General features: G+C 48.8%; 1 protein-coding gene across 2 annotated transcripts in view; it reads left to right on the top strand.

Moving 5' to 3' along the window:
- The window catches only part of KPNA3 (karyopherin subunit alpha 3), a 743,375-nt gene that overhangs the window by 361,857 nt on the left and 357,299 nt on the right, over positions 1 to 24,219 (top strand). For both annotated transcript variants that reach the window (XM_085621926.1, XM_085621927.1), the window contains one exon: positions 15,701 to 15,829. In XM_085621926.1, coding sequence (XP_085478052.1) covers positions 15,701 to 15,829 — 129 coding nt within the window. The remainder of the gene's footprint in view (positions 1 to 15,700; positions 15,830 to 24,219) is intronic.

The raw sequence follows: 24,219 nt of genomic DNA, 5'->3' as shown, positions 1-24,219 counted from the left end.
TCAGGATTTTCTTTCCCATACCGGTCACACCAGCTGAACAAGCTCTACACTCTTTGGACCTTTAAATGATGTCTCAAATTCTACCACCAAAGAACAAAGAGAATTCGCAAGACAGACAAGCTGTTGGTGGCCTATGGACAAGTCCGTCAAGGCACCACAGTGACAAAACCAACCGTTGCCAGGTGGATCTCTGCAGCAGTTCAATTCTGCAATACTAAAGTGGGCAAGCCTTTGGCAAGAAGAGTTAAAGCTCATTCAGCGACAGCAGTCTCCACATCAGCTGTTCTGTTGGCAGGCATTCCATTGGAGAAAATGTGCTACGCTTCAACGTGGAAGAGAACCCACACGTTCATGTAGCACTACTGCCTGGAATCAGTGCAGCGGAATGAGACAGCTGTGGGTCATGTAATATTCTGTCATCTAGTCTAATAAGGTGAGCCTCTTTAAATAGAGGTTTTTTAGGTCTGGTCTGGGCAGCGCATGTGCTGCTCTGCGAGCCATAATGTATTGGAGTATGTACTTGAAGCCCCGCCCACTTTCTGCCCATATTTATTGGCTTATGTTGTTGTCCTTAGAAAATGCTGACTTCTGTTTCCTTATTAGGCTTGTTAGCCCTGCCTTAGTATCGCTTTTTTATTTGTAACCTCCCATGATGACTGGCCCTTTTACTTCGGTTGTTACACGGTACGTCTTCTTTAGTCTGTAAGCACTATTTTCTTTAATGAGCTTCTCTTACGGCAGGAGGGTCTCTCATGCGCAGTTGTGATCACCGGCTTGTTTAGCTCATAGTAAACCGGGAGCTCTTCAGGAGCAATGGGAGACAGAAGGGGGCAACTCAGCGCTGCCTTTAGGGAGGTCAAAGGTGCGTGATGTAAATTCTGCTAGATCTGGCATGTTTATTTTCTGAACAAACATCTATGTTAAACATGAATATGCTTTAGGGTTTCTTCTCCGCTCACTTGCTAAAAATCATGACTTTAACAAAGGGCTCTTGCCCTCTTTTCTCAATTTGTTCCTCAGTGAAATGGATCCAGAAAAGAAAAACTGTCTGCAAATGTCTCTTTGGACACACACTCCTGCAAGTGCAAACCCGACCGAAAGTTATTAGAGCGCTTTAATGAGCAGTTCTCCAGTTCCAAAGTGGCAGCACGCTGCGCTTTGCTCCTTGGCTCAGATTACCTTAAAGGGTGTGCTTTTACCCCCAGCTGTCGCTCATTTGCTTTTCTCCTCCTGCCTGCCACATTGCTCCATCGTTTGCTTCCCTATGCCCTACGTGCCCCTTCCTCCACCGCGCCATGTTTGCTTCCCCACGCCCTCACACTCAGTTTTGCTTCCACATACCCTCCCCATCTGTGTTCCTTCTGATAGCAATCTCCCACCCCACAGACACACTTTTAAACAAGCATTTGGAATGCAATAGGTCTCACATTTACGAGAGTTTAAGCTATTGGCATTGTAAATGACCATGCCTTTCATTTATGTTTTAAAAACCAAAACATACATAAAAGGTATTGTCATTTAAAATACCAATGGCTCAAACAAGCGAAAATGCAAGACCTATTGCATTGAAGATTCTTGTTTTTCATTATATTCTAGATGATTAATGTCTCCTGACGTTTTATGCGACTGCTTAACAGGTTCTATCATTTTGCTTATTTAAAATTTACGCACACAAATACTTATCTTAATGTGGATAATGAAGATGTTTGCGTGTCGATGTATGTATTTCCATCATTTAGCTCTTTAAATGCTTTATCTGCAAATGTATTTTAACATTACCACGATCCCCTAGGGGTAATCATATTTATCATGATACTGCTTGCTATTCTGATTCAAGCATGTGAATCTATGAAAGATACCCCAATACTGGATAAGAAAATAAGTTACTTACCTGTAACTCCAGTTATCCAATATTGGTATCTTTCATAGATTCACATGCGACCCACCCTCCTCCCAGGAGAGGCTCCCCTTATAGCTCGGATATTACTCACACTGTGCTGGAAAATCTGAGGGCCTTTCTTGGGATTGTGCTAAAGGGTGCTAGCAGATAATTGTTTAGTTTAACCTTTTGTTCTTTCTTAAAAAAGGACATAGGCTATTAATCCGATGGCCTAGGTCCAGTATAGCCTATGATAATTTTATTATTCTGCTTCATTATGGTACCGTGAGACTCCCACTTTGATGCCAGGGAATGATTCAAGCATGTGAATCTACGAAAGATACCAATACTGGCTAACTGCAGTTACTGGTATGTAACTTATTTTCTTATACATCCAGACTTGGGCAAAATCCTCGCCAAGCCCCTGGTTCCAGAGCTTATCTGGATCCCAAAGAAGTGCAGGCTGGCTTTCTTGGCTGAAACAGTCCTCGACCCCTTGGAGCTACCCACCCCCAAAAGGGTCAGGGACTCGGCCACTAGTCTGACACTGTGTCTGCCCTTACCTACAGTACCTCCATCACCATCACTACTTTGACACTCCCCTCCCCATCCAGATCATGGGAGGCCTTATTCCATACAAGACTCTTATGATGAACACTTCATGGTCCCTGGAGAGGAAAAAGACCTTTAGGACAATACAATCGACCCCACTCCCCAAAGAAGGATCCCAACCACAAACCCTACCCTGCCATGCTCTAACCACCCAACAATACTACTACCTCCTATGCGTCAATACAGCAGGCCACTCAATACTATCAAGTTAAGATGCACACAGATTATGATTGATGTAAGAAAGTGGCTCTGTATATACTGTACCAAGGTAAGGTACAGGGTGCACAGAGTCCACAGTTCCCAGAGGTTTGGCAGAGGCTAAAGTTAGATATAACCTTACTCTCTAAAGTGGTAGCTTGGTCGAGCAGTAAGGCAGTATCAGAGGACAATGTAAAGCATTTGTTGTACACACTCAGTCTGGTCTCACACACTCAAGAACTGAACTCCAGGCCATTGGTTTGTATATAAACATATATTATATATTTTATTTTAGAACCACAAGTAGGTATCAAAATATACTTTCTCCGAATGAGATGCTTTAGTTAAATACTTTCAATAGGCAATAGACTTTTGAATGCAATAGTTAGTTGTTGCAATAGGCAACACAATTCCAACACAAATATAACATTGAGCTCAATGGGAATTTCTAAGTAAATGCAATTAATTACTTTTTGGATTACTTTTCAAACCACAGGACCTTAGAATATCCCCAGGTGTCAGACTGGATCCGGAAGATTTTTGTAGCAATACCCCTTGCGCGTTGCTAGGCGTCTTCTGCGGCTCCGCGTCCGTCGTTGGCGTCGTGCGCCGGAATGACGTTGTTGGAGTACTTAGACGCCGCCCTCGCACGCTGACATCAGTTCTTGTTCTTCATTTTTTCCGCGCCAGTAAGCGCCGATCCGGGAGAGCTACCCCTTTAGTCATTTTTTGACTAAATATTTTGACTCTTTTTGGTCATTTCGTCGACTCTGGTGCCGGTAGGATGCTTGGTTTCAAGGCCTGCGACAACTGTCACCGACTGATGTCGGTGACCGATCATCACCGCCGGTGCCTGTACTGTTTGGGGCTCGACCACGACGCGGAGTCGTGTTCTGATTGTATGGCCCTGACCTCGAAAGCTAGGCAGGAGCGGTCCCATAAGCTTCTCGAGCTTCGCCACTCGGCTCCGCGCCCCTCTCGATCCCGGTCCAGGAGGAGGTCCAAGGATCGGTCGCGGAGCCGCGGTCGACCTCATCGCTCGTCTGGCTCGAAGTCTTCGGGTAAGTCGAAGCGCTCCAAGAAGTCCAAGAGGCGACACCGCTCTTCGGACTCCCCTCGCCGGTCACGCGACTCGGCCGAGGGTCAGGGTGGTTCCACCCCCGTGGCTCCACCGGAGCCGCAGGCGCCGCGCACGTCCCCATACCCGCCGGTCCCTGGGACTGACGCGACGCCGGCAGAGGTCAGTGCCTTCCTCTCGGCCATGAGGAGCCTGGCCCCGCCGTCGATGCCCGCTGGCGCGCCTTCGGGCCCCGCGGACTCGACTGGTCGACCTTGCGCGCCGGCGGCTCCGGCGCCGTTGGAGGCTCCGGCCCCAACGCCGCAGGTCCCCGAGGGGCCCAGGCCTGGGCCCCCGTCGACGCCTGTCGACCTAGTCACGCCTCCTCCGCCGGCGTCGACACCGGTGCCGACTCCGGTCGACGTCAATCCCCGGTTCAGCCCCTGTCCGGACCCGACGCCGGTGCGGCGCTGCTCGACGCCGCATCCGATGCAGCTAGAGACACATTTTGTGTATCGTCCGGCTCCGATCATTCCTCCTGTTTACCAGGAATCGGATGACGGGGGCGACTGGGAGGGGTCCGTGGACCCTCTGGCCCTTCAGGGCCAACTTCGCAGTACTGGGCAGATGAACTGGGGGAGGCCAGTGGTTTGGATACCTCACCGGACACTGGATTCATCTCTCCTCCGACTGTGGCTTCGGAGGAGGGTGCAGCTTTTTCTGTGGTGCTGCGCAAGGCGGCCGCAGCCCTTGAGCTTGAGCTGCCTGCCGTGGCTGTGAGGACTAACATCCTCACTGAGGTGCTTCAGTCTGCCGCAAGCTCCACTGAGCCTCTGCTGCAATTCAATGAGGCCCTCATTGATGTTCTGCAGGGCACCTGGTCCAAGCCCTCCACAGTCCCTCCTGTGGATAGGAACGTTGCCAGGCGCCACCGCTCTGCTCCGGGCGACCCCAGTTTTCTGTCCCAACACCCAACCCCCGAGAGTCTGGTTATCCAGGCCTCTACCTCCCAATCCTCCTTCCCGTCCGCTCCTCCGGACCGGGATTCCAAGAGACTGGAACAGTTCGGTAAAAAGCTGTTCTCCTCGCTCAGTTTGGGCCTGCGGTCTTTGAACACCGCCTGTCTCTTGGACCGTTATTCCCACTCTATGTGGGATACGGTGGAGGACGTGCTGCCCCTGTACCCGGAGGAGGCCCGGGCACAGCTTTCCTCGGCTCTGGCCGATGGGAGAGATGCAGCGCTCCATGCAATCCGATGTGGACTCGACACTACGGACTCGCTGGGTAGGGCGATTTCTACCACGGTGGCGCTTCGACGTCACGCCTGGCTGCGGTCCACGTCCTTTTCAGGGGATGTCCAGAGCACTCTCATGGACATGCTTTTGATGGCGCTCGCCTTTTTGGTGAGAAAGTGGACAGTGCGCTGGCTCGCTTCAAGGACTCCCGGGCTACGGCCAAGTCCTTGGGCCTCTCGACCCCGCGGCCACAACCTTCCGCTTTTCGCTCCTTTCGTGGCCAAGGAAGGGGCACCTCCTCACGTCCGCCTAGCCACCATCCGCAGAACCAGCCTGCACGCGGTCGCGGACGTGGGTTCCGCCGAGGCGGTACTGGAGGACAACGTGGTCAGTCCACATACACCCCGGCAGCATCCGCCTCAAAGCCTTCCTAGTCCGAGCTTTCAGGCCCATTCCTCGCCAGTGGGAGGCAGGGTTCGCCATCACCTGCTCCACTGGCGTACCATTACTTCGGACAGGTGGGTGCTGCAAATCGTCCGAAGGGGCTACTCCCTCCCCTTTGAGACGACCCCTCCAGCCATGCCACCGCAGCACCACCGTATCTCGGAGGATCATTTGAATCTTCTGCGATAGGAAGTTTCGGCCCTCTTGGCCAAAGAGGCCGTCGAGCGCGTTCCGAGCCCAGAAGTAGGTCGTGGTTGTTATTCCCACTACTTTCTGGTTCCCAAGAAGCGCAAAGGGGGCCTCCGCCCTATCTTGGACCTCCGGAATGTCAATGCCTTCCTCCGGAAGGAACGGTTCAAAATGTTGACTTTGGCTCAGGTTCTAGCTGCCCTAGACCCTGGAGACTGGATGATAGCGTTGGACTTGCAGGACGCATATTTCCACATCCCGCTGGCCCACCGGCGTTACCTGCGGTTCACGGTGGGTCAGGAGCACTTTCAGTTCACCGTGCTCCCCTTCGGCCTTACCAGTGCCCCTCGGGTGTTCATGAAAGTGATGGCGGTGGTCGCAGCTCATCTGCGCAGATCAGGGGTTCCAGTCTTCCCCTATCTCGACGACTGGTTGTTGAAGGCGGGCTCGCCCCAGGCAGTCGTCTCCCACCTCCAGACTACGGCGGATCTCCTGCATTTGCTGGGGTTTTTCATCAACGTGCCGAAGTCACACCTGAGCCCCTCTCAGAAGCTCCTCTTCATCGGAGCGGTTCTCGATTCGGCGCAGTTCCGGGTTCATCCACCGGATCAGCGGGTCCGGGATATACAGGCCCTGATTCCCATCTTTCGGCCTCTATCCTGGGTTTCGGTCAGGCTAGTGTTGCGGCTTCTGGGGCTGATGGCCTCCTGCATCCTACTAGTGCATCACGCCAGGCGGCGCATGCGGGCTCTGCAGTGGGACCTGAAGTTTCAGTGGGCCCAGCATCACGGCAACCTGTCCGACCATGTCTTGATCTCGGAGGGCACTGCACAGCAGTTGCAGTGGTGGCTCACGGACCGCGATTGGGTCACCGGCAAGAGCCTCTCCCTACCCCTACCGGACCATGTTGTAGTGACGGATGCGACCCTCCTGGGATGGGGTGGCCATATGGGAGAGGCGGAGATCAGAGGCCTCTGGTCTCCGGCGGAGTCTCGCCTCCACATCAACTTGTTGGAGCTGAGAGCGATCCGACTTGCACTGAAAGCCTTCCTTCCCTCTGTCTGGGGAAGTGTCGTGCAGGTGTTCACGGACAACACCACCGCCATGTGGTATTGCAACAAACAGGGCGGGGTGGGGTCGTGGACCCTTTGTCAGGAGGCTCTGCGCCTCTGGACATGGCTGGAACACCAGGGCATCACCCTGGTGGTTCAACATCTGGCGGGCTCTCTGAACGCCAGAGCAGACAAACTCAGCCGCCGGTGCATGATGGATCACGAATGGCGTCTGAACTCCGAGGCGGCGCAAGGTCTCTTTCAGCAGTGGGGAGAGCCTTGGTTAGATCTATTCACCACCGACGAGAACGCGCAATGTCAGCAGTTTTGCGCGTTGGAATTTCCAAGGCGGCATTCGCTTGGCGACGCTTTTCGTCGCGAGTGGCGTTGCGGTCTGTTGTACGCCTTTCCGCCTATACCACTTCTGCCCAGAGTGCTGAAGAAGATCAGGCGCGACCGGGCCCAAGTCATCTTGGTCGCTCCGGATTGGGCACGAAGGTACTGGTATCCCGAGCTACTCAGTATGTTGACCGATCCTCCGATACGTCTGCCCCTTCGGGAGGATCTTCTGTCGCAGGGGACGGTCCTCCACCCGAACCTGTCCAGCCTCCACCTCCATGCGTGGAGATTGAGCGGCGGCAGTTGATGCCATTTGACTTGCCTCCTGAAGTCTGTGATATCATTCTGGCAGCCAGGCGTCCCTCCACAAAGACGGTATACGCCTGCCGGTGGAACAAATTTGTGGCATGGTGCACAGCAAAGGCTGGGGATCCCCTTTCCGCCCCTCTTTCTGAGGTTCTCCTCTTTCTTCTTTCTTTGGCCCAGCAGGGATCTGCCTTGGGCACCTTGAAAGGTTATCTTGCTGCCATCTCTGCCTTCTTACGGCTTCCTGATCAGCCCTCTCTTTTCAAGTCCCCTGTAGTTTCACGCTTTCTTAAAGGCATTACTCACACGTTCCCTCCTGTTCCTTTCGTAATGCCTCAGTGGGACTTGAATCTTGTCCTAACATTTCTGATGTGCGCTCCCTTTGAGCCTCTTCACAATTGTCCTCTTCGTCTTCTGACTCTTAAGACTGCTTTCCTGGTAGCCATCACCTTGTCTAGACGGGTGAGTAAGCTCCAGGCTCTATCGTCCAAGCCTCCTTTTCTCTCTGTTCATCCGGACAAGGTTGTCCTTCGGCCTCGTCCTTCCTTTCTACCGAAAGTGGTGACCCCCTTTCATCTTGGACAATCTGTCACCTTGCCCACCTTCTTTCCGCATCCTTCCAAAGAGGAAGAGCGGCTCCACCGTCTGGACCCAAAACGTGCGGTCTCCTTTTATTTGGACCGCACGAAACAATTCCGGGTGGACGACCAGCTTTTCGTTGGCTACGTGGGTGCTAAGAAGGGGAAAGCTGTGCACAAACGGACCATCTCCCGGTGTGTCGTTTTGTGTATAAAAACTTGTTATTCCTTGGCAAAAAAGGTCCCTCCTGTTGGGCTGCGAGCCCATTCTACTCGGGCCACAGCGGCTACTACTGCTTTGGGACGTGGAGTCCCTTTGCAGGACATCTGTCAGGCGGCGACATGGGCTTCGCTGCACACGTTTGTCAGGCACTATTGCCTAGACAGCCAAGTCCGGAGGGATGGCTTCTTTGGCCGTTCTGTCTTCCAGGACTTTCTGGTGTGATCTTGGTTCGCAGACCCACCACCGGGGTTGGTATTGCTTGGGTATCTATTCTAAGGTGAGGAATCTAACTAACGTGTTTCTTTCAGATGAACAAGTTACTTACCTTCGGTAACGATGTATCTGTAAGAAACATTAGTTAGTTAGATTCCTCACCGACCCACCCATCCTCCCCGTTCTGCGAACTGACATCTAGGGTTAAGGCTATCCTTTTCAGGGCCCTAGATTTTTTGGCACCAGTGTTGGTCTCTTGCATGGCTCTGCGTTCCTGGCGCGGAAAGCTATGTACAAGAATGGACGTCAGCGCCCGAGGGCGGCGTCTAAGTACTCCGACGTCATTCCGGCGCACGACGCCAACGACGGACGCGCTGACGACGCCTAGCGACGCGCGAGGGGTATTGCTACAAAAATCTTCCGGATCCTGACGCCTGGGGATATTCTAAGGTGAGGAATCTAACTAATTTTTCTTACAGATACATCGTTACCGAAGGTAAGTAACTTGTTCTTCAGGGTCAGTGCTGGGCACCAAGATCCAGCACTGGGATCTCTCCTGATAACAGGTGGGTAATTTCGTTTTCGTTCGGCTGATTTTTAGCGAATATTTTAAAGTTTCAAAACTCGACTCTTCGAAGAATTTCCAAGTGAAACCAGTCAATGTTACCCTATGGAGAAAATGTAGCTTATCGGCTTTCAGGTAAGTACTCGACTGGCAGAGTTAAGGTTCTGGGCATAGACTCGGGGGTCTCCCAGGGTCAGGTAGGTACAGTTGTTACACCCTCAGCGGCATAGGGGCAGCCGGGTGCATTGAGAGTTAGGCCCAATGTTAGCCTATGGCGGGCAAGGGGCCTTTGGTTGGTGGCTGCTAGCAGGCAGGCCACGCGGCTGTGGGAGCTGGGCTCCTGGTCACTTGCTCAGGGCAAGTGGGGGAAGTAGATTAGGATAGATGTTGCACTCCCAGGGGCACTTGGGCGACTGGGTGCAGGGTGCTTTTGAGCCGTTGGCGCTCAATGGATTTCTATGGAGAAACTACAAAACGAACAAAGGCTGCAAGCTCGGGGACGAAGATTCTTCAGGTGCGACCACCACTTTGAGACGTAAGTTGGGAAGCTGTAGGTTAGGTAGGCACCCAGGAGCTGGGCACAGGGGGCCGCAGGGCGCCGGGGTGTCTTTTGCGTCGGGAAATCTTACCCTCTCCTGGTCGTGGTTATAGGGGTCCCTGGTTCTGAGGCTGCAGGCGTCGTCAGGAGCATCGAGGAGGCTCCTTGGGTGCTGGATTCTGGGTCACAGTCGCTGGGGGGACGTCCTCATGGTCTTTGTCCTTTCAGGCACAGGCCGGGCTCGGCGGGTGCAGTGTACAGGGTTTGCGGTCCCTGGCTGGTGCCAGGGGTTGTTGCTTGTTTTTGAGCAGGACCACTGCTCGTGGGAGTCCCAGTCTTGGTAGATGAGCAAGACAGTCAGGTCCTCCGGGGTTTTTGAGGTTGCTGACCGGCGGAGACGTCTGGATATAGCAGGAGCAGGTTCGAGGGTCGACAGGCCTGTAGGGCTGGGGCCAAGTCAGTTGGTGTCATCCTCTTGTTAGCAGCTGCACGGCAGGTCTTCTTTCTTCTTCTTCTTTCTTGTTTCGGATTCGTGATCTGAGGAAGGAAGGTTCAGGGTTCCCCTAAATACTAAATTTAGGGGCATTACAGGTAGGTAGAGTTCAGGGACCAGTGGGTCCCTTCCCTGGGGTGGGTACAACCCCCTAGCCTTCCACTCTCCTTTAGGAGGGGGGCAGGAGCCTAGTCCTGATGGTAGGGCTCCCCATTCTCAAGATGGCGAGAACACAGGGTTGTGCTTCACCTCGCCTCCCCCACCTGAGGAGTGGGGTTGGCAGAGGCTGGCACACCCCCTTTCATCCCTTGGGTTTTCCTGCCAGTCTTCCTGCCAGAGTGGGGGGTCAGAACCAGTGGGGGCCAGTTGCTGAGTACAGCAAGTGGCCTGGAGAAGCTCACAAAGGCGGCATGCCTTTGAAGCTTCCCTTGCCCATCCTGGGGGAGGAGACCTAGCACTTCGCCCAGGATGTGCATTGTTGCAGACCCACGAGAGCGGATGGCTCTCTACGCAGTGGTCCAGCAAAATGTCTGCCGGGTGGCAGCCTAGGCAGTTTCTCAGTCAGGACGCTGGTTGTTGGTTAGGTTCAGGGGGCATCTCTAAGATGCTCTCTGTCATGCATTTTTACATTAAATCCCACTCTGGCATCAGTGTGGGTTTAATGTGCTGAGAAGTTTGATACCAAATTTCAGTCTTCAGTGGAGCCATCATGGTGCTGTGGAGTTCGTGATGACGACCTCCCAGCACCATATACTCTTAGTGGCAGCACTGCACTTACAGTGCCCAGGAATGGACCTGGGTACTGTAGGGGTACAGGGCTCATGCACCTGTACCCACACCACTGGCATAGGACACCCAGCTAGAGGGGTGACTGAGGTATGCCAGGGCAGTGTGTGTGTCAGGGCACAGGGCCTCTAAGGGTGGCACAATAAGTTATGCAGCCCTTAGGGCCTTCTCTGGTCACAGTGCCCTGGGTACCAGTGGTACCACTTACCAGGGGCTGACCTGTGGCCAGAGATGCCAATTGGGTTAGTTTTTGGGGGACGAACACAGGTCCTGGGAACCTGATTGGCAGGGACCCACTGCACACCAAGGACAATTGCATCAGTAGTCTGGCAAAAAGTGGGGGGGTGGGTTACTGCAACAGAAACCCACTTTCCTACAATTGAACACTGTGAATACATACTGGAATTCTCGATTTTCTTCATTACTACTTAATGTTACCCGAAAAGACCATTTGTGCCAATGTATTTATTCCACGGCTGTTAAACGCAATAAACAGTTAAGATGCACACAGTTCAGGATGAGGACGTCTTCCTAGTAGAGATCCTCTCCAAAAGAAAGCAGACAGTACACTGCCTCCCCATGTTAAGGGGCTGCTTAGTCAGCCATAGAGAACTTTAAAAAGCCCATAAAAGTCAAAATTGTCACACCCAAGGATTGTGAAATTAAAAAAGTTTAAACTAGCCCTGATGACCCTTATATATCCATGGCCCAGGTGTCCCAGACTTTTTAGTTGTGCAGACCACACAAGATGGAGTCCCCACTAGAAACATGGGCCACCTGATAAGGAGTTTATGCGTATAAATGCAACAGCGAAGCGCTTGGCACAGCCATCCATTAGTTCATTCCCACATATGTAGACCTCCTTTTCTGGTACACTGTAAAGAAGCGGAGAGGAGGTGGCCAGTCTCCCAGGAACAGAAGTTGTAGAGGGAAAGACCAATCAGTATCACCAACATAAGATTTACCCTCGTTACAGCAGGCAGTGCCACTAAAGCGATTAACACCAGCATTCTCCTCCTCCGCTGGCTCAGGGTAACAGGGTTTCGACTCAAGGTGCAGCAGCACCTCTTAAATATCCTCTTTATTAGTGAGCATTTGTGAACCCCAAGTTACTAGATGTTTGAAAAAATGTGAAAAGGACATGTATATCCTACAGTTCCCCAGTCCCAAATCTGCCTTTATCACACAGCAAACCAGGGTTGGTGTTAAACCTGCAGTCCAAGGCCAGCAACCATTGTACCAAAAATACCAAAAGCCCTCTCGGACCCCCAACAAACTAAGATCTTTTCTGCTTGGGGTCCACCGAGGTAACAGCTGTGGCAGAGGTGGCTCCACTAGAATTACACACCATGTCACCCCACCCCTGTATCCTCATCTCAGACCACCTACCTTCCATGGTCGGGCATGGCAGGAGTGGCTCCACCAGAGACCCACTGCCGGAAAGCAATAACACTCCATCCATCACACCTAGAAATCCACACCATGCCACCCAGTATACAACCTCACTGCGGTGTCTTCATCTGAGACCGCCTTCAGCAGCTAGAGGACCGGTTGAAATGCTCCTTGCAAACGGTGCCATTGAACCTGTGTCCGCAGAGCAACGGGAGAAAGGGGTGTTTTTCCTCAGCCCCAAAAATGACAGCTCCATGTGGATGATCGTGGCTTTGAACAGGTTGAGCCTCTCTGAGCACTTTCACATGGTCACCCTGAAGGACGTCATCCTGCTGCTCCTCCACAGCAATTTCATGTCTACGCGAAGTCTGAAAGATGCATACTTTCACATCCCAATTCACCCAGCGCATCACCAGTACCTTTGATTTGTGGTAAACGGACAAGGCTAGCAGTTCAAGATATTACTATTCAAAGTCACTACGGGCCAAGAGTGTTCACAAAGTACCTAGCAGCAATAGTAGTGCATCTGCACAGAACACCATGCGTGAGATAACCTGCATGCCAGTGTGCCTTATGGGCAACAGGTGGAGTCACAACAGGTCTTGTGACTCAAACTAGTTTGAATTTAATCAAGATGCAAACGCCTGGGCCCCCCCCATTAGGTGGCAGGAGTATGCAGAGCATATGCATCTACAGAGCTACCTGCTTAGTACAGGGCAAGTAACATTTTCCATGCATATGCATTTAAAAAAAAAAAAAATGTACCAATGGACTCTTTTTTCAAGAAACTACTGTCCATGGTGCACAAGCCATTCAAGGGATGTGGCTGGCCGTAACAAACATATGCACCCCCATATAGCTCTTTACTACCAGATTTGAGGTGCATTTTTGCCTCCCACAAATAGGTGGCAGGGCAATAAAGCATCGGCATAGAGACCAAGAGTAACATTTGTCATAAAAGTAAATCTATCTCCTTTCTGTGCCACATAAAATTATAGCCAGTATATTAAATTCTAGAATCTCATTATCTGCAGTAGTACAGCAACTTTTATCCTATCAAGAAGCTGGTTTTTGTTTTTGGTGTGCTCGTCAGTCACGTCATTTTCAAAACCAGAATTTGAGGGAAGATGACAGTTTCGTAGTTGAAATGGCAGAGATAATAATCCACTTTCCATATCACTAGTATTTCCTGTAAGATCCGGTTGGGCTGTGTTTGCAGTGTTTTGTGTGAATTTCCTACTTTTCTCTCTGTTTGCTGAGCATCTCCAAAATGAAAATTAAGCCTCTAATTTACCGAACTAAAACAATGGCACAGATTAAGTCCAAGACTCTGATCAAATGGGAGCCAATTAGCTTGTGAGTAATGGAAAGAGGCCAAGATGGCTTTCATACCATCAGACTGCTCAGTTTACATCACTATTGGTAAAATAAATCAAGGGACTTTTCTCATTAGTACCTAGTTTAGAATCTGTATCCCTCCACTTTTCACCCCTCCCTTTGGGGTGCTGCCGGTCTTAACCATAGTACTTGGGCTTTGTTTTATTTTTTCCACAAGCAACCAGTTAATTTGCATGGGTACATAAATAGCCTGTATACTTTCTCTTCAGCCATTTAACATGGCTTTTCGTTGCTTCCTACAAGAGGTGTGTGGCATTAAGGCAAGGCATTATGAGATATTATCAACTGGACACTTATCTCTTGCTTTGGCTGCCCAAGTGTATCCTACTTGGGTCGTGATCGGCATCCTATATGGACTTTGTTTTACCCAAACTGCAGCAAAGAGGGCAGTCCTGGGTAGTCTCACAAAGAGCCTCTAGTTGTTCCCTACTACAAGGGTGTGTGGTACTGAGAGGCTGAGGGTCCAGGACAGGAGAGGGAAATGAAGAACCAAGCAAGTTCATAGATGTTTGTCCGTAGGGAGATGACTCATCTAATAAGCAGAATACTGTTGGAAGGCAGAGTAAGTTGCTGGGGAGGGAGGGAGGGAAGGAGGGAAGGAAGGAAGGAAGGAAGGAAGGGCGGGAGGGAGGGAGGGAGACACAGATCGATCGAGTCCCTGTGTGCTCACGTTCTGGCCCGAGGAATCGCTCTGGTGTTTGTACAGTGGTAAGGAGACACTGGTAAAAGACATACTGAAGATTCTGATGCTTAAGAACAGAGAGTTCCCCAGGCAGCAAAACGTAAGTGTAGGCAGCAGCTTTCTTAATACAGAGATTGGACCTAGTGAGTACTGTGGTTCCGATGTTGGCACAGCTAGGAAACCCACTAGTACTGATAGATAAGCAGACTACCCAAATTACACCCCCCCATCGCCACCCCCCCGAACCCCCCCCCCCCCCCTCTGGAAAATCTAGAGCTGGTTTATTGTGGTAATTGTAGTACGAATTTCTCAATCAGCTTATGATACAGACAGCCTAGACTCCTGAGGTTCTTAGCATACGCAGTAGTGTATGGTAGTCTGAATATGTACTTTCACGAAGCGATATTTTTTTGTACAGCGCATTGTTCCACATTTTGTCAGCGTGTTTTGAGAATACATCGTGTGGTCCAATTACAGAGCAAAATATGATCATGTCCCTGATGCACAGAACTGCATGTAAGCCAGTAGAGAGAGCGGTTGGGTATTTAAAATGCTTTTCAGTAACCTACTTAAATGGATGCCCATTCTGTTTCTGAATAGCATACAATTTGTCCTTTAAAGTGTTTAAATTGATTGCATTCTGGGTTGGAGACCTTTAACTGAGGAGATTTTTCTTAGTTAACTTCCTGTTAGTATTTAGATCAGTTAAGATTAATGCGTCATAAGCTGTTGAGGTGTTGTATAGCCGTCCTTCTGCAGGTATATTGGGCTACTGCTCTGGAAGGCTTTGTGAACTGGGCAAAGTCAAAATTAATATGTTGCTTCACTAGTAACCAAAGTAGACTCTTTATGGTGCTTTGCTTTTCTGGTACATATGTTGCTTTTGGATGTAATTGTAGGGGAGGTTGGGGGATGAGGGAGAAGATTAATTTAGAGCTGGAATGAAAGCCAGATTTTTCAAAATGAGTGGAAATGGTGGGCATGTTTTAGGTCTGGCCTAGAGACCACTTTGTTTCACGAATACCTCGTGTAATATAAATAATCATAAATAAATACATACATTTATACATTCACAGGGAGGCTTTGGGTCAGCCCTCTTCTCAGTTTTTCTATTCGTCAATAGCGTTTTTCTTCTACCCACCTCTGCATACATAATGGAGTAATAGGTCAGCCTACTTCCGCCATTGACTCTCCTACACAGTGATGGCATTTTGACTGACCCACATGCACATTTGCCTAAAAACAATTGCACTTCAGTGTCCAGGCTGGGTGATCAATGCTTTACTTTGTCAATGCCTTTTCCCCTTTAATTCTTTTTTTCTTTACTTTTTGGTATGTTTTTTTTTTCTTTTGTGGCATGTGTATGGCAGTAAAAAATGCATTGGTTTGGAAGGGTTTTCAAACATCTGGTATTGAAGATGGCTATCAAATCCACACTGGTTAGGCTCGGTAGCAGTCAGTGAGCTCTAAGCTGCAAATGGCAGGGGATATTCCTTATATTATTGATTTCATTATTTGCAGACTGCAGCACTGAGAGCAGTGGGCAACATTGTGACTGGTACAGATGAACAGACACAAGTGGTTTTGAACTGCGATGTCCTGGCGCATTTTCCAAATCTTCTGACGCATCCAAAAGAAAAGATCAATAAGGTAAATGATTCCTTGTGCCCTATTATATGGGCAATATCATTCGCTTCCAAGCCACAGTAGATTCTGTTTAAGCTGAAGTGATCCGTTTAAAAAATGTAAAGGTGACAGATATTTGGTAAAACCACTTTAAACCTGCTGTGCTCTATTTGATGTGTTAAAATTGTTGGTTTTTAATAACAGCTTCTAAATATAGTATTCCTTTAACATGCTATACTCTTTGGGATTTCTTCTAAAGTGTACACAAAGTTGTATGAACTCTTCAACCATTGCTGCACAATGTATCAACATGACTGTAAATTGAGATGCTCTGAAACCCCCAATGCCCTTGTTCATGCCATATAAAACCTAAAATTAGTAAACATGGGTATTATCAACAAGGGAAACAATATCACTGTACTTTTAAACTAGTAATTTTATTTATATTATGCTGAATGAAGTTTATTTTTATTTCAATATTCTTAAATGCTCTTATTTCTCTGTGCCCGTGCTCCTGACAAATATTTCCAGTTTTAGGATAGGAGTTCTGCCATTCACATCTCAGAAGCAAATCTCTAAGGTCTTTGAGACTCCTTATCCCATGCACACAAGCTTCCCAGTGCAATTTCCTGTCCGCAAAGTGACAAGTTGGCAGCTTTCTTTCTGCTTTGAGTTTTCAGTTTTCTTTCAATAAAGCAAAATCTGTACATCTCAAATTATGAAGGTTCTCACTGGTACTGACCTGTTTTTCCAGAAAAATAGCTGCTAGCTGAAGGGAGAACTGTCGATAAACAGTCCTCTTCAGTGACCGTTCTACTTAGGATGGCTGAGAGATGCTTTTTCAGTCTTTCGTTAGGTTGTTTGTTCTGAGGTGCTGCCTTTTTTTACAACACCAAACCTGTACTGATGTGCTTTGTACTATTCAAAGCGGCATGTTCCATGACCTCAGTGGAGATCTTGCAAGGCATGCAACTCATCCTTTCGAACCTATCGACGAGCCTGAAAATAAATGTGCGTACATTGTGTGACCGTAAATATCCATGCTTAGCATATTGTTGTCACCTAGTGTTGGGCTTGGATGTTTACAAGTTTTTCTTAGAAGAATTTCCTCAAGTCACCATATCTGGTGTGGCTCCTCTCTGTTATGTACATTGTACATGAGCATCAACTCCCTATTGTGTCAAAAAACCTAAATCAGCGTCCGGCAAACTTATATCGCCTCTCACAGCGTTCCCCAGTGTTCGATCTGGTGCACAAAATTCCTAGTCCAAGCTGCTGAGTGGTACTACTGCGAAACAAATAAATATAGAAGAGCAAATGTGGCGGTGCACCCATAAGAAAAAAGTCCAAATCTTCCAAATTCTTATATCTTCTGACATCCTTTAATACATATTCACAGAAAACGTATGCAGCCTCAGCCAAAGCATTTCATTAACATAACGAACTTCAGGGCTTTTCGGTCCAGTAATTCTTCTATTTCCATTAGTCTCTCAACTGTGACAAACCTGGTGAATCATATCATTACAATTTCAGTTCTTGGGATATTTCATATATCGATCTTATTTTCAATGATTGATCATTATAGTCGTACACTGGCTGCATTTATATATTACGGGTCAGTTGTACCCTATATTGACACCCAAATCTGTGTCTCGCAAAGTAACAAACATTTCACAACCTTTTCATTCGTAGATTGAAAATAAGTTTGATATGGGGCTGAAATGGACTTCATAGTAGATTGGTTTTTTTTTTTCTTTCATCCGGTTCTGACATATTCAGAGTGGGAGTGAGTTCTTCCTGGGTTGGAACATGTTTCTTCTGATTCAATTCCATTGCTTCGGATACCACTATCAGGCTGATTTCTTTGTCTTTTCAACCGGTGAATAACCTCAGCAGCACTGAAAACAGTGTTCGACAACCTTGGCGTCGAGAAGCTTGACGCCCCTCGGGGACTGTGGTCCTCCTTAGCCAAAGAAAGCTGATCTCACGTGGGTGATCAAACTAGCACCCATTAAAAATTGACTTGTGCAATTCCAAATACCCATGGACAGACCATCACAATATTTGCCTCTTCCCCAACCATGACAGAACCTTCTGTGCCTCGCCTTCAATATACAAAATCTGAGGTACCGAAGTGAACAGCGCTGGGCACATTGGAAGATGTAGCAACCTCCCACCTTGGAGTTCTCAGACTCTGTTGGGGAGAATATCCCATTAGCACTGAAGAGGCCAGCACCGGCCCATCTGGTCTCCCAACTGTGCAGACCACACCCAGCATGGACATTGCCTCTTTAATCACACCTGCGCACAAGGAGATTGAGACGTTGAGATGATGAATAGTGGTCTTTGCCCGAGGACCATGCACAGGATCTTGAGTATGCCATCGAGCCAGAATGCCCATACCAGCAAGCTAGGGTCACAAATGAAGTTCCATGCCGAGGTAGAGCACCACTCATGTGGGAGATGAGCCCCAAGCATAACAATACAAACTCAAAGGGTCCCTGCCACTTTTGGTCTCTAGTGGGCAATATGGAAAAAGCGTCAAATCTGAGAAATCTACCACCCAAGGGCGTCAAACCCCATCAACCAGCAAGCCCAAGCTGCTCCAAGTGTGCCGAGTAGCATCAGTCTCCCCCAAAGCAAGCTACAAAGGCTCTGCCTGTGCATACGACTGTATTCAGTGAACCTTTTCTTGACACACACACACACCTTCGTCGGCACCAAAGACTGAGTCTAACTCAAAGCTTTAGTCAACAGTCTGATCCAAGTTTGTGAATGCTCTGATCTTCGAAAGACTGCAGCAGGAGCTTGATGCCAGACAGAAGCGCCTGTTAATTTACTCCTTCCCACGAGCCAGCAACCAAAGAAGTAGAAAGACCGCTACTAGTCTTTTTCCTGTTTCACAGAGACTACCACTGCCTCCACCACCACATCTTCAACCACCACACGTATGCACACCACCCCCTATTTTCTCCACCAGAGTCGCTCGAGCGGTCCTCCTTATTGTACCTAAAGCCAGGCAATCTAGGACCCACTGATCATTCCTGGGATTATTATAATGTAGACCCCTTCACCTAAACCTCGCAAGTTGAATGACTGAGATCACTACCCTTTAAAAGTGTTAAACCCTTGAATACACCACAGCCTATCATAAGGTCAAAGAAAGGGCCGCAGCTTTCCACAAGGTGGAGATGCATGTTACCCACAAAGAAGACACTGGTGTTGCTCCTCTGCCGTAGATGGAGAGTTAAAAGATAGATGCAGTGAGCAAGAGGGTTACAGTTGGGGCAGCAGTTCATTGGTGCATAGCCAGTTTCATGGCACTCCTTTCCTATAGGATATGGGAGGAGATGCAGCTGACAGAGGAATCTAAAAAAAAAAAAAAGGGGGGAGAAAATAGTGTCTGAGAGCACGATCATCTCTAATACCAGTATTCGTTGTGCTTGGAAACAGCCTCTATAAGCATTAATGCGAGTGTCATTCTTGGATGCCATGCCTGGCTCCTCATCTCCGGGTTCAAGCCCAAGTTCCAGCGGCATCCAGAGACAGCGAAAGCTATGGGGGTGCTGTAAACGACACCATACTAGGGCCCTTTTGTGAAGAGCTACCCTGAGGAGCGGTTGCAGGAGCAAAAGCATCCTTTCTGATAGAGGCTTCTAACTGCAGATTCCTCACCTTTTGAATACTTCCCTAAGCATCAGACTGGATCTGGACACTTTTCAGCAGTACCTCTGCGTGCCGTCAGAGGGTGCCATGCAGATCCACACTGCTGCCTTTCCGCTCCGATAATGACATGCGAGGCCAATAAAGGACCTCTCCTGTACGCTGACATCGGTTCCTTTCTTTTCGTGACACCAGATGTGGTTCTGGAGCTACCTCTCATCTCTTTTAAGATCCATTTAACTCAGTTTTACACAGTGCGTAAGGGAAATGTCACCTCCCAAGGAAACAAGGCAAGCAAATGTCTGACAGGTCCACATCAGGTTTGCCTGTGGTGACTAGGTTGGGGCTTGACTCTAAGATGTGCAGTGAATGTGTGTTGATGAATCTGAAGGCCATTCGTGACTGTGAGATGAGGCTATACATTGCCAAGCATCAGTAGACTCTGCATTGAGATCGATCCAAGTCTAAAGGTCAGTCTCTGTCCCGTTCTCAGTCCAGAATTTGGTCCAGAGGTTGATAGTCTTCGTGCTCCAAATCTTGTGGTAAGTTGAAGAAAAAACATATACAATCCAAGCAATACTCCCTTCCTGCCACTCTTTTTGAGATGAGAATGCGCAAGGGGTTTGCTATGCCTCGAGCTGTCGATGTCTGAGTCAATCCCGCAACTTGTCCCGCCTCAGCGTTTCTGGAGTCGTCTGTGACACCAAGGCAATTCCAAGAGTTCTTTTAGGTCATGTTGCATGTCTTTGGATCCCTTCTGACTCCCTCTGGAGCACCTGCAGGCCCCAACATAGCTGTGACTTCCTCCATCGGGGATACCGCTGGAAGGTTCTCCTTCCGATCCAGCTGTACCCTCTGACATTGTTGCTGGACCTCTAGCAGCACCTTTGCCAACTCTACTTATGGCTCCATGCCGGTTCCTGGCACGTCGACACTTACTCAAATGCTGACGGACGAGTCGCAACCCATTGTGCGCTTTGATTTGGTGTCAGCCCCACTCCTAATTCGACCAAGGCCATGCTTGATGTCCATCGAACCACAACCTTTGCCCATTCCATCATAGCCACTTAGCGTATTATACTTTGATGCGGGTGATGAATTTGGACAATCCTACCATGAATAAGACTATTATGAAAAGCACCAGGATGCCCCCTGCCACCACACTTTTCTGACTCTGCACCTCTTCCCAAGAGTTTGGTGGTACAAGCTTCCACCCGAATGCCTTCCTGATTTCTCTCCCAGATAGGGAATATAGAAGAGTACATGCCTCTGGGAAATGACTACTTTCTTCCCCAATTTTGTCTCTTTGGTTGGTCAATGCCTGTTGCCTTTTGGGCAGCTATTCTCACACACTCTGGTATTGTGTAGCTCAAGTTCTCCCAAGTGTCCTTGAGGTCCTTCATCCTGTACTGACCCAGGCCATACAAAATGGCAGTGATGCTACTAAATTTACCATTGGTTGTGGCCTGGATATAACTGATTCCATTGAGTGGGCCATTGGCAATAGTGTTGCTATCAATTGTCACTCCAGGTTGCGATCTACTGGTTTGTCATGCAGTGCTCAAGAAGTCCCATCTGAACATGCCCCTTGAAAGGATTCTCCTTTTTGGGGACAAACCAGGCTCTGCTCTGGAGCATTCAAAGAGAGCAGGGCCACAGCGTGCTCCTTGGGCTTGTCTGCTCTGCCATGCCAACTGCAGCAGCCCTTTAAATCTTTCTGTGGCTCTGGCAAAGGTACCCCATACAGAGAACCTCACCAGGTTTTCCTCTTGTTTCACGGCACCCACTGATCCTGGGATCAGGGACAGTGTCAGTCAGTCCATCACCCTCACCCTCCCCTCTGCCACCTCACCTGCCAAACCCCTTTAGCTTGTCCTGTCCTGAAAGAGTATTCTCTACACTTCCTGACCGCGCTGCTTCACCTTCCACCATACATGTAATGAGTACAGAGGAACATCTGTCTATCTTACAGCAGGAAGTACAAGCCCTTTTTGTCAAAGGGCCTATAGAGCAGGTGCCTGGTACGGAAATGGATTGTGACTCTTGCTACTTTCTGTTTTCTAAGAAGGGCGGAAGCCTTTGTCCTATTTTAGACCTGCGCTCTCTCAACACCTTCATTCCGAAGGACAAGTTCAAGATGCTCACTCTGGACCAGGTCTTGTCTGCCCTCTACTCTGGAAACTGGATTGTAGCTGTGCACCTGCAGGACACTCTTTTTCACATCCCATCCTGTGGGCCCACAGACGCGACCTGCTGTTTGTGGTGGGACAGGGGCATTTTCAGTTTGCTGTACTCCACCTTGGTCTCACCATTGCAAACCCCCCCCCCCCCCCCCCCCCCCCCCCCCTGCTGCTCATGGAACTGGATTCCTCTTTTGCCCTGCATTCTGAAGATCTGAACTGACAGGGCTTAAGTCATCCCAGTGTCACAGGTTTGGACGTGGAGAGCATTGTATCCCAGAGGTCCTGGGCATGACTGCCCTCCAATCAGGCTGCCCGTCTAGTAGGAACTACTGTCGCAGTAACCGGGTATGGTTTTGCACCCAGCCCTCCACAATCCCCACCTTTATTCTTCCAAGATTGAGCGGTGCCAGTTAAACACTTTTGACCTTCAACTTGAGGTAGTTGGCAGCTAGGCATTCCTTGGCAAAAATTGTATATGCCTGTCATTAGGATAAATTTGTGGTTTGGTACGGTACATGACAAATAGACCCCCTCTAGGCCAGGCTATCTAATACTTTGTTTGTTCTGTCCATGGCACGGAAAGCCTTTGATTTGGGCACAGTTAAAAGGTATGTTTCCGCCTCCTTTCAGTTGCCAGACCAGACCACATTATTTAACTTACCTGTTGTAATGCGTTTTTTAAAAGGACTTGCATTTGTTTCATCCTTTTGTGATGCTGCATTGGGATCTTAACCTTGTCCTCAAATATTTGAAGTGTACTCCCTTTGAGCTACTTCACTGTTGTCCTTTGCTGCTTCTCACCCTAAAGACCGTATTCCCTGTTGCCATAACATTGGCACAGCAGTGGAGTGAGCTCAAAGCTTTTTATTGACCCACCTTCCCAGACAAACTTGTTCTGCAAAATCTGATTTGTTTCTTTCTAAAAGTAGTGATACTGTTTGACGTCAGTCAAACCATCACTTTACCGACATTCTATGCTTCACCTCATCTCTCTGAGGAGGAAAGATTCTATCGTCTAGATCCCAAAAGAGCGTTTACATACTGTACCAGAGACCACCAAGTGGGCGATTAGCTGTTTATGGGTTTCTCAGGAGCAAAGAAGAGTAAAGTTGTGCAAAAAAAGATCTCTGGCAGTATCATGCTCTGCATCATGATCTGCTGTGCACTGACCAAGATGCAGCTCCTGGAAGGATTAAGGGCTTGTTCTACCAGAGCCAAGGCTGCTACCACTGCATTGGCACTTGGGGGTTCCTGTCCTGGACATTTATCAGATGGTTACTTTACTCGGGCGTTCTTCAATATGTTAATAAAGCACTACTGTCTGGACAGCCTGGTTCACTGAGAGGGTCATTTTGCCCGCTCAGTCCCACAAGACTTAGGGGTTTGAGCCAATTCGCATACCTACCTCCGATAGGAATTGCTTTGGTATCTATTAAAAACTTGAAGAATGCTGTTAGAAGTCCCCATCAGAAGAACAAATTACTTTCATTCGGTAAACCCCGTTTCTGATACACATTCTGTCTAACCGCAAAGTCCTCACGGATCCTCCCCGTGCTGTGAATTGGGCTCTGTGCATTCAAAAAGATCCCAAGTTTAGGAATCTGCACACTGGTCAAAGACAGTTGAATGCTGGGGCTCTGCTTTGTCTAGGGTGTGTTCCACCATGAAAGCAATTGATGTTAGCTCGCTTGAGTGGTGCCTATGTTGGCTCCACCCGTCATTTCCGGAACCGAAAAGCATCCATGTGGAGCCGCACAAAGCCACCTGACAGTGCTCAGAGGTACAGCTGAAAAGTTTCCGGATCAAGTCTGACGCCTATGGAAGTAGTCAAAAGGTGACAGATCTGCTGTTAGATAAAGTCTCTAAAAGAAAGAGCGTTTCCTCAGGTAAGTAACTTGTTCATCAGAGACTTCAGTAATCATCTCACCAACAGCCCGCCCTGGGACACAAGAATGGATACCTGTAAGGGTAACTACAGAGGAAAGGGCTGCACAGGCTCCAATATATGGGCTGACACCTCCAGACAGTGACTTGCACAGCTTCCCCCACCACCCCGATCATATATAACTTGTAGAGAATAAGGATACAAGATTTCTTCACTCATTGGGAGAAAATTAAATCCAACTAGGGTTCTACCGATGTTCCAACACGTTTGTTGCCTCGAACTACACTCAACCCATCCTACCCCATACACAAGCTGTCCGCAATGAACATCAGTTCGCTCGGAGTCACCATGGACAAGCACCCAAATATGAACAATTATATCAGCAATGTGTGTAAGGGAGAAAACCACTTGATGAGGACACTCAGAAATATCAAACCTTTCCTTCCACAAAATGATTTCAAGCAGGTGGTCCAATCGCTTGTCTTGCTGAGGCTGTAATACGGCTGCGCTACCCTCTGTGGCCTTCCCAAATACACACTGGCTCCACTAAGGGCATCACTGAACACAGCGGCTAGACTGGTTACAGGCACCAAACGAAATGAGCCCATATCCCCAGTTCTAAAATCTCTTAAGTGGTTGCCCTACGAAGCACAAATTCAGTTAAAGATTGCTGTTCTGGCACA

Source organism: Triturus cristatus, chromosome 8 (assembly GCF_964204655.1).
Source record: "Triturus cristatus chromosome 8, aTriCri1.1, whole genome shotgun sequence".
Classification (NCBI taxonomy): Eukaryota; Metazoa; Chordata; class Amphibia; order Caudata; family Salamandridae; genus Triturus; species Triturus cristatus.
Note: the sequence above shows the minus strand (reverse complement) of the source record. Positions and strands in the feature narration are given on the sequence as shown.